The sequence below is a fragment of the Schistocerca gregaria genome, chromosome 3, assembly GCF_023897955.1.
Source record: "Schistocerca gregaria isolate iqSchGreg1 chromosome 3, iqSchGreg1.2, whole genome shotgun sequence".
NCBI classification, from domain to species: Eukaryota; Metazoa; Arthropoda; class Insecta; order Orthoptera; family Acrididae; genus Schistocerca; species Schistocerca gregaria.
Genome location: NC_064922.1, coordinates 619,430,646 through 619,448,383, shown reverse-complemented (window position 1 = coordinate 619,448,383; position 17,738 = coordinate 619,430,646). Strand labels below are relative to the sequence as shown.

Below are 17,738 nucleotides of genomic sequence, written 5' to 3'. Positions count from 1 at the left end.
AGTGAACATTGTCAAAAGCTTCCTCTAAGCCTACAAATGCTATAAATGTAGGTTTATCTTGCTGTAACCTATCTTTGGAGAAGTTGTAGGGTCAGTATTGCCTCACGTGCTCCTATATTTGTCCAGAATCCATACTGACATTCGCCGAGGTTGGCTTCTACCATTTTTCCATTCTTTTGTAAATGATTCGTGTTAGTATTTTGCAACTATGACTTATTAAACTGATAGATAGGTAGTTTTACACCTGTCAGCACCTGCTTGATTTGGAATTGGAATTACTAAATACTTCTTGAAGTCTGCAGGTATCTCATACATCTTGCCCACCAGATGGAAGAGTTTTTTCATGGCAGGCTCTCCCAAGGCTACCTGTAACTTTAATGGAATGTTTCTATTCCTGGGGCTTGTAAAGTATTTCAGTGCTTTGTCAAATTTTCCATGCAGAATTATATCTCCCTTCTCATTTTCATCTATGTTCTCTTCCATTTCCATAATACTGGCCTCAAGTAAATCTCCCTTGTATACACTCTCTGTATGCTCCTTCGACCTTTCTGCTTTCCCTTCTTTGCTTAGGACTGGTTTTTCATCTAAGCTCTTGCTATTCAAATGGGTGGTTCTCTTTCCTCTAAAAGTCTCTTTAACTTTCTTGTATGCAGCATCCATCTTACCAATAGTGATATATGCTTCTAGTCATTACATGTATCCTCTAGCCATTCCTGCTTAGTCATTTCGCACTTCCTGTCAGTCACATTTTTTAGACATTCGTATTCCATTTTACCTGCCTCATTTATTGAATTGTTACATTTTCTCCTTTCATTGATTAGATTCAATATCTCTTGTATTACCCAAAGATTTATTCTAATCCTCATCTTTTTACCTACTTGGTCCTCTGCTGCCTTCACTATTTTGCTCTCAAAGCTATCTATTCTTCTTCTACTGTATTCCTTTCTCCTGTTCTTGTCAGTTATTCCCTAATGAACCATATGAAATGCTCAGCAACCGCTGGTTCTTTCACTTTATCCAGGTCCCATCTCCTCAAACTCCCTTCTTTTTGCAGTTTCCTTAGTTTGCCAGTTAACAGCATTAGATGAAAAAAATACACTTCATGCTGGGATGAAACTAGCCAATGCACTACCTAAAAATATCACTGTGCAACCTGTCACAAAATTAAAACACCAACTTAAAAGAATTTCAATAGAAAATCAATTTTATTCTGTGGGTGTTCTTTGTTTTCGTGAAAAATAAATAGAAATGTAGGAAGACCAGCAGAGGATCAGTGCTTGGCGCAAGGAATGACAGCTGACATTCAGCATAAACAAATATAACATATTGTGAATAAATAGGCAAAAAACATTTTATTGTAAATTTACAAACTTGTAGAAAAATCACTGGGAGCAGTTACTTTATTTTCATAGAATATCTAAGAGTATGCATACAGAGCAATTTGAAGTGGAACAGCCACATAAAATTAATCACGAGTAAGGCAGATGCCAGACCGTGAGTCATTGGAAGAATCCTCAGGATATGTAACCCAGTAACAAAGGAACTACCTTACCAAACACTTGTTAGACCCATAATTGAATATTGCTAATCAGTATGTGATCATTATCAGATAGGACTGATGGAGGAAATATAGAAGAACCAAAGGAGAGCAGCAAGTTTTATTACAGGCTCATTTAGTAACTGCAAAAGTATGGTGATGCCTATCCAATTCCAGTGGCAGATGCTGCAAAACAGGCATTCTTTGTCATAGTATAGTTTATTGTTAAAGTTCCAAGAGCATACATTCTTAGAAGAGCCAAGAGCATACATTCTTAGAAGAGCCAAGAGCATACATTCTTAGAAGAGCCAATCAGTGTATTGTGTGATTTTAGGTTTCCTAACATAGGGAAATCTTGAATAGTTCTCAGGTATTCAGTGTGGTGTCGTGCAAAAGATGTGATATTTCAGCAGGCCGACTTCTTTGCCATCTTCAGTAAATTCTGATGACTGAGTGTAACTGCTGGGTGCTGTCTTTATTTTCTGCCCCTACCCTCCCCTCTCTCCTTCCACCATTTCCAGGCAATCGCCTCCGGGTGCAGACCTGGTGCAATGGTGGGGGTAAGCATGATATTGAGCATTGATCCATGACATTAGTAGCTCTGCAGCAGGTGCCAAATGCAGGTCTCTGTTGGCATGACAATAGTGATTCTTCATCCTTTTCAGTTGTATGAGAGAAGTGGGCCTCCACATAGATCGTTGCTGTCCTTCGCTTGTGCTCAAAGCTGGGTCCTAGGCCTTCCTTAATTGAAAGCTGCCATCCATATAAGTCCATCACGTAGTTCAATCTCTACAGCTTCTTTGAGAACACCATCCCAGAAGATGGTGTATCATTGCAACAGCTTGGTGTCCTCATAATTTGTGGTATGTCCATGGGAGATGTAGTGTTCTGTGACAGCAGACTTTGTTGGCTGAACATTTTCAGTGCGATGTTTATGCTCAGAGCATCTCTCCTGTACTGTCGAGATATCTACATCTACATACATACTATGCAATCCACCATACGGTGCGTGGTTGAGGGTACCTCATACCACAACTAGCATCTTCTCTTCCTGTTCGACTCCAAAACAGAACGAGGGAAAAATGACTGCCTGTATGCCTCCGTATGAGCCCTAATCTCTCTTATCTTATCATTGTGGTCTTTCCGTGAAATGTAAGTTGGCAGCAGTAAAACTGTACTGCAGTCAGCCTCAAATGCTGGTTCTCTAAATTTACTCAGTAGCGATTCACGAAAAGAACACCTCCTTTCCTCTAGAGACTCCTACCCGAGTTCCTGAAGCATTTCCGTAACCCTCGCGAGATGATAAAATCTACCAGAAACAAATCTAGCAGCCCTCCTCTAAATTGCTTCTATGTCCTCCCTCAATCCGACCTGATAGGGATACCAAACGCACGAGCAGTACTCAAGAATAGGTTATATTAGTGTTTTATAATTGGTCTCCTGCACAGATGAACCACATCTTCTCAAAATTCTACCAACTAACCAAAGATGACTATCCGTCTTCCCCATAACTGCCATTACATGCTTGTCCCACTTCATATCGCTCTGCAATGTTACGCCCAAATATTTAATCGACGTGACTGTGTCAAGCGCTACACTACTAATGGAGTATTCAAACGTTACAGGAATCTTTTTCCTATTCAATCCTGTCCAACTCATCTTGTATCCTGCTACAGTCACTCAACGATGACACCTTCCCGTACACCACAGCATCATCAGCAAACAGCCACACATTGGTATCCACCCTATCCAAAAGATCGTTTATCTTGATAGAAAACAACAGCAGACCTACTACACTTCACTGGGGCACTCCAGATGATACCGTCGCCTCCGATGAACACTCAGCATCAAGGACAACGTAGTGGGCTCTATTACTTAAGAAGTCTTTGAGCCAATTGCATACCTGGGAACAAATTGCATATGCTCGTACCTTAGTTAGGAGTCTGCAATGGGGCACCGAGTCAAACGCTTTCCGGAAGTCAAGGAATATGGCATCCGTCTGACACCCTTCACCCATGGTTTGCAAATTATCATGTGAAAAAAGGGCGAGTTGTGTTTCGCAGGAGCGATGCTTTGAGGATCCGTCCTTCCACCCTTCTTATATACAGGCGTCACCTGCACTTTTTTCCAGTCGCTCAGGACTTTATGTTGAGCAAGAGATTCGCGCCTACATACATTTTTCACGTTGGGGAGGGATGAGATAGACTCCTGGCTTTGGGAGTGCTAAGTCATACTTGAGTAATCCCAATATGGTTTTAGTCTTGGCTGTTGGGCGGAACACACACTTTATGTCTTGTTTTTAGAGTATTATTCTGGTTTTTGCTTGTGTGTTCCCGATGTGTGGAATAACAACTGTCTCAAATGCTTTATCTTAATATTCAGCAGGCTGTACTCTTTGCTTCTTCCATCTTAAGGCATGTTGTATCTGGCAGTTCGTAACTGTTTGTACAGAATACAGCCTGTAAAAGCTGCAGTTCGTCTACTAGTCTGTCACAGTCTGAGATTTTGCATGCTCTATGCACTAGTGTGCTGATGAGGACACATTCTTGTTGTGAAGGGATGTGACAGATAGAGGCATCCAAGTACTAATCTGCATCACTTTACAGTAGACAGTGTGTCCTCATTTGCCATCTGGTCTTCACTTAAAGAGCACATCCTCCTACGTATATCTCCTGAAAAGATCATTAAGATAAAATTAGAGAGATTGGAGCCCACATGAAGGCTTTCCAGCAATCATTCTCCCCACAAACTATACGTGACTGGTACAGGAAAAGGAGAAAGTAACACTAGTACAAGAACTGCTCTCCACTACATACCATAAGGTGGTTTTCTGAGTATAGATGTAGATGTAAATGCTTTGTAAGTATTTCAGGCTCATAGCATTTGGTAATTTACAAGCAATTTAATGGTAATTGAAAACAATTGTAACACTTTTCCTATATATTAAAAATGTAAATGTATTTAAATGGCCCGCATCTCGTGGTTGTGCGGTAGCGTTCTCGCTTCCCACGTCCGGGTTCCCGGGTTCGATTCCCGGCGGGGTCAGGGATTTTCTCTGCCTCGTGATGGCTGGGTGTTGTGTGATGTCCTTAGGTTAGTTAGGTTTAAGTAGTACTAAGTTCTAGGGGACTGATGACCATAGATGTTAAGTCCCATAGTGCTCAGAGCCATTTGAACCATTTTTTGTATATAAATGTAAAATTCATTGTTTAATTCAGAACTTTACTTTACAAATTATAAAATTCAGTATTCTTATTCTGATATATTCAGAAGAATAATCTGTATGCTGTCCTGAAACAGTATTATTCTTAGGATTGTATTTATTATATGGTTCTGAATAATAATAATAATAATAATAATCATCATCATCATCATCTAGACAACATTAAATTTCTTCCACCAGATTTGAAGTAAATATTGTCCCACCACAATCTTAATTTGAGTATTGAGCAAATGAAATAAAAACCATTCAGGACCTAGCAGTTCAAGGCTGCAGTCTCTGAAGAAGAAGAAGAAGAAGAAGAAGAAGAACAGAGCAGATATTTAAATGTATTTTTATTAATATAAAAGATTTGTTCTTCCTAACTGACAGTAGTATACAAAAATGACTTACAAACTTCTTTCTGTAATACATATATTTTCTTTGCATTTTCATCATGCCTAGGAATGTAGTTCTGTATTTATTCAATGTTTGTTATATGTTCATACATACAGTGCCAAAGTCCAAGTAGTTCATATGGTGAGCACCACAGTGCATCTTTTCCACAGACTGGAATTCATGAGAAATGAAAATTCAGAAAAAAAGGATTTATAAGATTCTTACATGACCTAACCCCTATTTTTCAGTTAATCTAACTTATTTCAAGATATATGAATGCCTATTTTTTATGGACTGGTTTGCTCTAACAAACAATTGATTTGGGGATCAGTTAATAGCTGTGCCATGAACTAATGATGCCAAACCAGAATAATGAGTTGAGCTACACTATTATGACATGACAGTTACGGAGCACGATTATCTTACAGCCCATTCTTTTGACATTTGTACCATGTCAGTTATTGTACTCTTCCAGTTGGACAGTACTTATGGTCTGACTTTCTGTGTTAACTAATGCACTCTTGAAAAGATAACAGGAGGGATAAGAAGCAGGAGTGGTAATACGGCTAACATTGTTAATACATTTTTGCTGTTGACTCCAACTTTTCAACTTTGGTCACTGTAAAGGGAAAATAAAGAGTATAAAAAAGGCTATGCACATGCTAGATATAAGAATAATTTATTTAGAATATAAAAAAGTAGAATTAAAACTGGAACATTTGAAACACAGTTAAAATTTTAGTGTAGCCAGTGTTACCTCAGAAGAATAGGCAAGTACCTGACGAAATAGCAGTTATCAAAGGTTACACTGTTGAAAAATGCTACATAATTACTGGGAGGATATGGCAGATCAGTTTTGTAACCCACGGAGTAAATTGCCATAGTGATAAACTAAAAGATCATTAATTAGAAAAGAGAAAGTAATTGTTAAACCAATTGTAAACATATGCCCCACAAAAATTGCGATGCTCATCTTTCCTTCAGGTCTACTTCTGCAATTTGTTTTTTAGAGCTCTGCAGCCTGGAACAGGAACCAACACATGAAGAATGTGTTATTTTATCTTTATGAAACTGTAGAAAAGGGCCTGTGTCATATGTAATAAAGACTAGACATTAGTGGGACTGTGGGATAAATGGTCAAACAGTAAAACATCTGAATTGTTTTGTACATTGTGTATGTGGATGAATATTGTTGAGTTTAGCTTAATTCTTCAACTGAATGTCACATAGCTCTTGTTCTGCATTGCCTGTTTCAGATTCCATATTGGTTCAAAGTAAACATCAGTATGTAGTCTTGTCAAAAGTTATGTGGTAGTACTATGGTTATAAAGTGTACAATTCAATCAGCACATAGCCAAAAGTATGCTTTAAAAATTTTTATTTAACTCAAACCATAAACATTTTTTTTTTAAAACTATTCTTATGGCTGGTTGCTACTTCAATCATAAACCTCATAAATATCATTGTTCACCAATATGTAGAAATGAAGGAGCTGGGGGCAGAAAGTGGGCTGCAGCATCAGTACACTATTTGCTTGGTCATTACATTCCTCCCATGTCCTAGACAGAGCTGACATGAATTTTGATTTGCACTGCATGTGCATTCAAAAACCTGAACCTCATGGCTGACAGGAGGAGGAGGAGGAGGAGGAGGAGGAGGAGTTAGAGCTGCTATTTACAGTCACTACATAGTGAATGGTGAGGAAGTCCTGTTGCCCTGTGTGATAATCACATCCTGATTGTTTCATGCATCAACATTTGCTTTTTGTAATGCATTGCTTGTGAACTTTGGACAGTTTAGGAAACTTGTTTTGCTGTTGCTTATAGCAGAATGGTTCAAAATATATTGTCTCTTCTGATAAAATAAATAATCTGTTACGAATATTACTTTTGAGGAACCTTGGTGTTACAATGTTATTAATTATATTTCATATTCCAGTTCTGCAAATGACATGCATTATGAAAGAAAATGAGAAAAAATAAGAGAATGTTGGAAATTTTAGTGATAAATTCATGAAAGAGCAGTTTTATGTTAAATGCTACATTCAGAGAAAAGTTGCTTCTCTTGCTTTTAGCCTTTCTAAGATGTTATTCCTAAAATAATTTGAGTAATGCAATGTGCCTGATAATATGATGTAGAATTTCAGCACTGAGTTACTCTTTATGTTTGTCTGTATGCAGAACCTATAGAATAAGGTTGTCATGAACCACACAGAGATTAAGACACTTACAAAATTAGCAACAATAAATATGGACACCTCATTACCTGCTGAAAGTTAGTTTGGATCTTTTTTTTTTAAAAAAAAAAAAAAAAAGAAAGAAAGAAAGTAAAGAATGAGTCATGTAATTTAGCATTATACAAATCTTCTACTTTTCTTTTCTCCCTGTGTCTACTTGTCATGTGAAATATTTATGAAGATTTTACATTATAACTCATCAGAATTGATCAGGAATTTTTATACTAATGGACGGTCTAGTTTTCATGTTTTTGCAATGTTGCGATAGGTTTTTGCAGAACAGAACAATATAAATGTCCACTTACTTTATGCTACATTTATGAGATCAACTGAAGTTTATTAGACCAATTTAACAGATTTACAAAGACATTCATGATAGTTTTTTGAGTAAAAACAGCAAGTCATTACTGCACAGAAAGATCAATAAAGAGTATTGTTGGTTTAGAAGTATTCGTTAACTTTTCCATTTTCTGAAGCCTGGCATGTACAGTATTTAAAATATTATTGTACTAATATCTTAGCTCTGTTCATTTTCCAATAAATATGAAAAAAGCAGAAAGCACACTAGTTTTTTGTGCACATTATGTGTTTCTAAAATTGGTGTTTTGTTGCAGGAAAATGGGATTCAGGTTTAATTCGTGAGCATCCACGTGCTGGTGTAGGTGAAGGCATTACTATGGCACTGCTTTCTCTACAGACAGGAATGACTCGTTTGGCAATGCCACAACGAGTTGGAGCCATGTCTGTGGTTCTTTTCATTGTGTTGGGCTCCCTCATCCAGTCCATGCATGAAATGACAGAGCCCTTGCTAATGCGTCTTTGTGCATCGAGGAATGTGTCAAAGTTGCGGCATATCCGTCTTTTATTCCTCTGCCTTTTCCTTTTAACATTTCCGTTGTACATGACGTATTTCTTGTGCTCTCTCTTCAAGGTTGACTTCTGGGCACTCGTTGTTGTCTCCACATGTGCTCTTACTTCTGTGCAGGCAAGTACTTTTCATATTAAATTAAAGTTAGTTTTGTCAGTTGGTAGTTCTCAGTACATGGAATTTGGGTTTGATTCCTTATGTTACTTGACATAATGTATTTGCACTAACATGGGCTATTTCTGTAATCTATGTATTACGAAATAACAACTCAGCTAATATCATAATGCTGCAGAACCAGTAAAATAGGTATTGGAAGTGGATTGTGTTTACAAAAAATAATGTTAAATTCTGTAATGTAGAGGTTGGTAAATATGAATGATGTTTTCAGTGCTGTGTCACAATGGTGACTTGAGAAGCAAACAAGATAGTAATACTGGCAGTTTATATTCAAGTAGCAGAAAAAAAAAAAAATTAAGTTTCATCAAGCGTTTAGAGGAAGCATGTTAATAAGGTAACACAAAATGAAATGGGGTATCATTATTTGTAGGGACTTGAAATATAGTTTTTGCATCTGATAGGTATGATCAAGGACACCAAGAACTATCGACAGCCAACTTTATAATATTTTCCACAGTATAGCTCAATCTGAGGATTGAAGGTCCATAGTGCAAGTGCCATTTAGAACTTATCTTTAGATTCAAATATCTTCAGTGACTTAGATTTACAGTCTAAGCTTATGATTTATCTGATCCTGATGTTCAAACCCTGACAATAAAGCATGACAAAAATTTAGATTCAGATCATGAAAGAATAATAAACACATCAAAAAAAGTTTTGCATCACCACAGTTCCCGGAACTCCTGAATATAGACACTGACTGTGCATACTGTATCATGGACACAGTCCCTTAGACTGTTAAGATACGTCATTAAACCTGCCAAAAGATGTAAACAACCATGGATGAGCAGTGCCTATTAGGCAGAGGGGGTCGGACAGCAGATCAGTTCCAGTCATTCCACCAGGAAGGAGGTACATGGCTCATGTTGTCTGTAGTTCAACCATGCCTAGATGGTCAGTACTGTGGTTTGATCACATCCACGTTGTTACTTTGTGCCAGAAAGGGCTTACAACAAGGGAAGTGTCCAGGCATCTCGGAGCGATGCTGTTCAGACATGGGGGAGATACAGAGATACAGGAACTGTTGATGACATGCCTCGCTCAGGCCACCCAAGGGCTACTACTGCAGTGGATGACCGCTACCTACAGATTATGGCTCAGAGGAACCGTGACAGCAACACCACCATGTTGAATGATGCTTTTCGTGCAGCCTCAGGATGTCGTATTATGACTCAAATTGTGTGTAGGCTGCATGATGTGCAACTTTGTTCCCAACATCCATGCCAAGGTCGATCTTTGCAACCACAACACCATGCAGTGTGGTACAGATGGGCCCAAAAACAAGCCAAATGGACTGCTCAGGATTGGCATCACGTTCTCTTCAGCCATGAGTGTCGCATATGCCTTCCACCAGACAATCGTTGAAGACGTGTTTGGAAGCAACCTGGTCAGGCTGAATGCCTTGCACACACTATCCAGCGAGTCAACACGTGCAGCAAAGTGGAGGCTCCATGCTGTTTTGGGATGGCATTATGTGGGGCCAAAGTTTGCTGCTGGTGGTCAAGGAAGGTACTGTAATGTCTGTAAGATACGAGAATGCCATCCTTCGACCAATAGTGCAACCATATTGGTAGCATGTTGGCGAGGCATTCATCTCCATGGATGACAATTCGCACCCCCATTGTGCACATCTTGTGAATGACTTCCTTCACGATAATGACATCACACGAATGGAGTGGCCAACATGTTCTCCAGACTTGAACCCTATCAAAAATGCCTGGGACAGATTGTAAAGGGCTGTTTATGGACAACATGACCCACTAACCACTCTAAAGGACCTAAGCCAAATCGCGGTTGAGGAGTGGGACAATCTGGACCGACAGTGGCGTGATGAACTAGTGTATAGTATGCCATGAACAATACAGAGGATGTGCTACCAGATATTAGAGGTACCGGTGTGTACAGCAGTCTGGACCACCACCTCTGAAGGTCTCGCTGTATGGTGGTACAACATGCAATGTGTGGATTCATGAGCAATAAAAAGGTCAGAAATGATGTTTATGTTGATCTCTATTTCAACTTTCTGTACAGGTTTCAGAACTGAGGTGATGCAAAACTTTTTTGATGTGTAATTTATAACAGAAATATAATCAATGACTTGTTTACAGTAAACTTACAGAACTGGAAAGGGCGCATGCTGTATTCATGAAAATTTAACTTCTTCACAAACATATTATTTCATATTAGTGAGTCTTTTCCCTGCTGGAACAAATAAAGGTGGAGTACTCACATGTAAGGAAAATAAGTGTGTGAAATTTGGAATTAAAAAATATCATGTCTGAAATAAGAGCTAAATCTGTGTTATCTCTAGAAGTGTTTGAAATTGTGGATAATCTTTGAGCATCGAAAAATTGAGACAAATGAAACCAAGTTCTCAGTAGCTGTGGCAGAAATGATGACATTGAAATCATTGGACATTTCATTGATTACTTCCTCATAGTGGCATTGCACGTGATAACAAATAAGCTATCACAAGTGCTTTAAATTTACTCTGGCACACATTATTCCAAAATTACAACCCATACATAAATTAATCAGTAATTAGTGGTTATATTTTGGGCTAAGGCAGCATCTGTAGCAGAGCATTTAAATCCTGTGTTGATTTAATAGGACCATCCCCGTGCTATCTTTGTAATTAGTTAATGACTGACATACTTAAAATGTGTAGTAAAGACACCTGCAGAGAAAAATGTACATAAGAAAACCATCTTTTGTGGGTGCATTTAATTCCCTACAATCTCTTCAAATGAAACTAAACTCATGATAGGGAAATAGAAAATGGAGAATGGATGTTGGTTACCAAAATAACTGGCATTTGAGGGACTTTAAATCAGTGTACTGAAACTGCAAAGTTTGCTTATGACACAGTCATACTAATCAAGGGTCCAACTATGCCCACAACTGTTTCACAGCCAACAGTTTGAGTCTTTATCTCACAAAGGCTACTAATGTGCTATTTCACTCAAATAAAAGTAATCAATCAATTTAATTCACCATTATTATTCCCGTGTCACAGACATACGTAAAACACAATTTATACAATTTTTGAAAGATAAGCACAGTTTATATAATCTTTGACCAAAATTTGGCCACTTCCAGTGCATTTTCCATTGCCTGGTGGAGGTGCAGGTGGCTGGACACAGTCGACACCGAAGCATATGTTGAACAGTCTGTTCTTCCCTGCAGTCACATTGGGTTTTGTTTTCTTCAATTTATCTCGATTTTGTCAGGTTAACCCATTATCTGTCCACTCCTGACCTCAGCCTATTCAAGGACTTCCAGATTGGCATATTTTCATCATGCCTAGGGGATAAAGATTCTGAAAATCTTTTCCAACCAGGGGGTTGGAATGTCTCAGCCCTCCATAGTTGCAGCCTGACTTCATCAGGGTTGTTAGTTTCTTCAATGTTCTGAGGAAACTTTTCCTTGACCTTAGTCATTGTGAGTAGGGTTGTTGCCCATGCATGGGATGGTCATTTTTCTTGGTCCAGTTTCATTCTATCCCTGTTTGCTGCTATTTCTCCTCAAACAGGAGGTGGTGCAATTCACAAGTGGGATAGAGCCGTGTCAACTGAAGTTGACGTCAAGCAGCCTGTTATAATTCTGCATGTGTTGTTTAGGGCAATGTCCACCTGTTTGGCATGTGTTGACCTATACCAGACAGGGCAGGCATAGCCTGCAGTGGAGTAACACAATGCCAATGCAGCAGTTCGGACGATTTCAGCTTGACTGCCTCACTGTGATCCAGCCAGTTTTCTCAGTAAGTTGTTCCTGGTGAGATTTTTTTATTTGAAATTCATGCAGTGTTTTTTGAATGTTGGACATTTGTCATGTATTATTCCATGACATTTTGGAGTGTCGCAGTGTTCCAATTTAACCCCTGACCATTTTGAGATATTTTCATACCTATCACTGAGCAGTCTTGTAACTTACAGGCGGATCTCTGTTTCTCAGATTGAAAGCACACACTTGTATCTTTGATGGGTTGGGTTTAAGCTGGTTTATTCTATAGTATTTTGACAGATCTTCAAGACCACTCTTTAGGGTGATTTCTATTAAATTGAAGTTTGTGCTTTGGGTTGCCAGAGTGAGATCATCAGCATACAAGAAAAACCTGCAGAATGGGGCTATGGGTTGTCCGTAGTGTATATATTGAACAGAACTGGAGCCAACACACTTCCCTAGAAAAGACTATATTTCTGTAACATCCATTGGCTGTGCTGTCCATGGAGGTCAGTGAAGAATCTTTGGTTCTGCAGAAGATTGACGATGAGCCTGGTGAGGCTAAAATCCTTGATTAGGTTGCAGACCTTGTTTAATAGTAACTGATGGTTGTCAGCGTCATATAATGCTGTCAAGTCCACAAATATCTTTCCTGTCACCTTACAGGCTTCAAAACAATCTTCTATGAACTGTGTAAGACAGAGCAATTGACCTGTGCAGCTTTTACCAAGGCAGAATCTAGCTTGCTGAAGTATAAGCAGTTTGTAAAGGCGACACAGTAGTGCATTCAATTCACCGTGTGTGTACTGATAATACAGTGTAGTGTGTTCTGTTGACCCCAAAGAACAGGGTAATGTCTTAATTTTGCATGTCATCACTCCCTTTTTGTCTTGCAGGATTATCTTTGTCTTGCCGGATTAGCTTTTTGAGGCACTGTAGCTAAAGTAAAAAAGGTGTCCACTCAACAAAATAGAATATCAAGAATACTTTGTAAATTAGATAACCTCACATCTATTGCAGTCGACTTCAAAGCTGTTGAAAGTCTTGCACCCACATCTCAGTGAATTTACCCTTAATCTGTTGCTAATAATAGAAATCAATTTCAGTTCAACTGTAATTTTCAGTCTTTTATTGAGACTATGCAGTTCCCATCTATGCTTTGGCTTATTGTCAGAAATTGTAAATATAAAACTTTGAACATAGCTGCTAAGGTTCAGTGACCATGTCAGAATTATATTAGAACAAATAAGCCCTCGGTCACAAATATTAAGTCAAAATTGACCAGGTTTTGATGCTCATAGTAGCGCCTAAACCTGGTCAATTTTGACTTAATATTTGTGACCGAGGGCTTATTTGTTCTAATATAATTGAAAATGTGTTTCTGAAAACTTGAACTAGCTCTCATCTCATATAAAGCAATAAGTTTAGAATCCTCAGATTCAAGAACTGAAAATTCCTATTAGTTGCAAAGGAAGTAGAAATTTTTGTTCTAAACAGTCCTGGATTTTTACACTCAGGTTGCAATGAAAATAAATATTAGTATGATCTTGTAATTATTTAGGAAGCAAAATGAGATAAACAACAGCTTTCTATAATAACTAAGGAGACAACATTTTCAAGAGACACTGATTTTGTCAATTTCACTATGTACCCCTGCTTCAGTAAACTGAAATGGTTCTAATAGTTTATTGGAGTTGCTAACATCTAAATCATTGTGATAAAGTATGATTTGACTTGTTCAACATGCCTGAAGGCTCTCTTCCTAATGGGATCTACAAAAATAATGAATGATTAGTCTGGTTATAAATATAAGAACACACATTTATGAGTACGATACAGGTGACACCTGTGTTGGCTAAGTATTAGAAATTAAAAATTCCAATAAAGGAAAGTAGAACCTACCTGTTGACAGAAATTTATGAAACAAGATCAAAACACTTTACTTGATCAATTAAATATAGCAGTTCTGGTTGTAATACTTCAAAAGTAGTGCTTGTTAATTGCTTTGATTATCTAACAAGAAGGACAGTTTTAAAAAATTTTTGAGATATTTTCAAACTTATTACTGAGAGTCTTTCAGTGAGTGGATATAATGTGAACAGTAATTCCTTTTATGTGAGATTCATTTTCATAACTAAATGAAACACAAAAATGCATATAGCTAGTGTTTAAAAGTTAGTATATTTTTGAAGCATTCTCAGTGATAACTTCCTACAAACTTATTACATCTATTTTACACTGACTCTGTTTCCAGTTTGTGTGCAGGGCCCAACAAATTGTTTTTAAATTTACATGCACATTTCACTATCTCACTAATTCACATGTGAGCATGACCATGTATGAGAAATAAATATGAACTAGTAACTTTGAAGATACAATACTTTGACCTATATGTTTAAGCACTGAAGGAAACAGCCTATAGACTACAACAGTGAACCACAAACACAATGGACTCCCATTCAGGATGACAATGGTTAAACTCTGTGTCTGGTCATCAAAAGTTAGATTCTCTATGATTTCCCTAAATCACTGCACGCAAATGCCGGGATGGTTTCTTTGAAATTGGTATGGCTGATTTCCTTTCCCATCCTTTCTTAGTCTGAGATTGTGCTCCATCTGTATGACTGTGCCATCAATGGAATGTTACACTCTATTCTCCCTTTTACAGACAGATACACCACATCACATATCTGACATATCATCATAGAAAACTACCAGTGAGGAAGCTTCAGAAAGTAATGAACCATATTCCATATCACTAAAATTTAAAAATGTCCTGTTTGGTTACAAAGACAGACCTGACATCAAAGAAAAGTCACAGTTAGCTTCAGTGACTAAGGACTCAGCATCATACACACAAAACTGTAAAATGTTAATATGAAAGAAAGCAGATGCCTCCAGGTGTATTACCAAACCATCAGTTTAATAAGTCATGGTTGAAAAATACTTCAGTGAATAAGCAATAGAATAATTGGAAGGCTGGTAGAAACCCACATTGGGTTCTGGACAAACAGAGAAGCAAGTGAGGCTATATTGACTCTACAACATATTATAGACTATAGAATGAAAAAAGGCAAATGTACACTGAAAAGCCAAAGAAACTGGCACACCTGCCTAGTATCGCTTAGGGCCCCCCATGAGAATGCAGAAGTGGTGCAACATGATATGGTATGGACTTGAATAATGTCTGAAGTAGTGCTGGAGAGAACTGACACCAGCAGTGCTATCTATAAATCCATAGAAGTACGAGGGGATAAAGGTCTCTTCTGAACAGCATATTGCAAGGCATGCCAAATATGCTCAATAATGTTCATGTCAGGGGAGTCTGGTGGCCAGCAGAAGTGTTCAAACTCAGAAGAGTATTACTGGAGCCACTCTGTAGTAATTCTGGATGTGTGGGATGTTGCATTGTCATGTTGGAATTGCCCAAGTCCTTAGGAATTTCCAATGGACATGAATGGATGCAGGTGATAAGACAGGATGCTTACATACATGTCACCTGTCAGAGTCATATCGAGACATGTCAAAGGGCCCATATCACTCCAACTGCACATACCCCCCCTCCCCCACCACCACCACCACCATCACCATCACAGAGCTTCTAGCAGCTTGAACAGTCCCCTGCTAACATACAGGGTCCATAGTTCATGAGGTTGTCTCCACAGCCGTACAGGTCCATCTGCTCGATGCAATTTGAAATGAGACTGGTCCAACCAGGCAATAACTTTCCAGTCACCAACTGTCCAATGTCAGTGTTGGTAGGCCCAGGCGAGGCGTAAAGCTTTGTGTCTTGCAGTTATCGATGCTACACAAGTAGGCCTTTGGCTCCGAAAGCCCATATTGATCATGTTTCGTTGAATGGTTCGCATGCTGACACTTGTTAATGGGCCAGCATTGAAATCTGCAGCAGTTTGTGAAAGGGTTGCACCTCTGTCACATTGAACAATTCTCTTCCGTCATCGTTGGTCCTGTTCTTGCAGGATCTTTTTTTTGGCCACAGCGATGTTGAAAAATTTATGTTTTACAGAGTTCCTTATGTTCACTGTACACTTCATTGCTTTGTCCCATCGCTCATGCACTGACTATACCATCACCTTCAGACTCGCATAAATCTTGATAACCTGCCATTGTAGCAGTAGTAACCAATCTAACAACTGCACCAGGCACTTGTTGTCTTATATAGGCGATGCCAACCACAGTGCTATTTTGTGCGTGTTTACATGTATCTGTATTTGAATACACATACTTGTACTGTTTTTTTTTTTTTGTTTTTTTTTTGTTTTGGCACTTCATTGTAGCTTTATAGCATTTGTAAATTAGGTAAAAGTGTTTACAATGTTTACTTTAATATATTCTTCGAAATTCAGAAGGTAGCAGGGGTAGAACAGGAAGTGAAAATTTATTTACACCTTCTACAGAGATCACACTGTAGTTATGAGAGCTGAAGGATATGAAAGGGAAGCAGTAGTGGAGAGTAGTGGAGAAGGAAGCTAGCGGCAAATGCAAACAAGGAGAAATTTGGGAAACTAAAGTTCAGGGAGAAGAAATAAAAACAGATCTGTGTTAATTTAGAAAGACATTTTATTGTTATGTAACAATTTTCTGTACGCATATACGCAAAGATGAACAAAACTTGCTTGAAACACAGTGCAATATCGTAAGTTAAAAATAAAATAAATAAAAGCAACTGGTCGCAGGAAATACAAATAAATAATTAGAAAATTTACTTTATTTCTGATGTCACACTATTACTGTTAGAAATAGCTAAGAGTTTGGAAGACCAGTTGAGCTTTAAAAAGAAATTATAATATGAACATCAACAGAAGTGAAACAGGGATAACGCAAAGTAGCTATTAAAGCAGGTGATGCTGAGGGAATTAGATTACTAAATGAGACACCAAAAGTAGTATGGTATAAGAGTTCTGCTATTAGGACAACAGAATATCCAACTGTTGTAGAGATAAAGATAATATAAAATGTAGACTTTCAATATTAAGAAAAACTTTTCTTAAAAAGAGAAATATGTTAACATCTACTAATCAAGGTGCCCATACAGTAGTTTTGTGGGTGGGGCTGTGGGGTCTAGACCTGAGGGTAGGGAGTATTTTAATATTTGGGAAGATGATGGTGACTTAAGTAGCCATAAGAAAGCTCCAGTTCTGGCTCTGTTAAAAGCCTGCATAATACCGACTTTTAAATCATTTTCTTAAAAGAAAAACACCTGATTAAACTATATGTTTCCTTTCTCTGAGAGCAGGATAGTGGGGGGAGGAGCGGGGGGGGGGGGGGGGGGGTTGGCAGCACCCGGGCATGGGTACCCTTCCACCTAATATAAATTTAGTGTTAGGAAATCTTTTTAGAAAGGGTTTGAAGTGTAGTCCTTTATGAAAGTGAAGGAAGTGAAACGTGAACCATAAACAGTTCAGACAAAAATTGACTAGAAGTTTTTGAAATGAGATAATGCAGACGAATATTGAACATTGGATTGGTAGATTGGATAATTAATGAAGAGGTACTGATCTGTGTATTGTATTGACAGTAAACTATCATTATACTACATAGTGCTGTTCACGCTTATACTGATCAGCCGAAACATTAT

The 17,738-nt window shown here is 38.2% G+C and overlaps 1 protein-coding gene across 2 annotated transcripts in view; it reads left to right on the top strand.

The window, feature by feature from the left end:
* LOC126355205 (RING finger protein 145-like) overlaps positions 1 to 17,738 on the top strand; it is a 223,447-nt gene that overhangs the window by 104,845 nt on the left and 100,864 nt on the right. For both annotated transcript variants that reach the window (XR_007565474.1, XM_050005440.1), the window contains one exon: positions 7,986 to 8,356. Coding sequence is in view for 1 of the 2 variants with exons in the window: in XM_050005440.1 (XP_049861397.1) it covers positions 7,986 to 8,356 (371 nt within the window). In the remaining variant the exon portion in view is untranslated. The remainder of the gene's footprint in view (positions 1 to 7,985; positions 8,357 to 17,738) is intronic.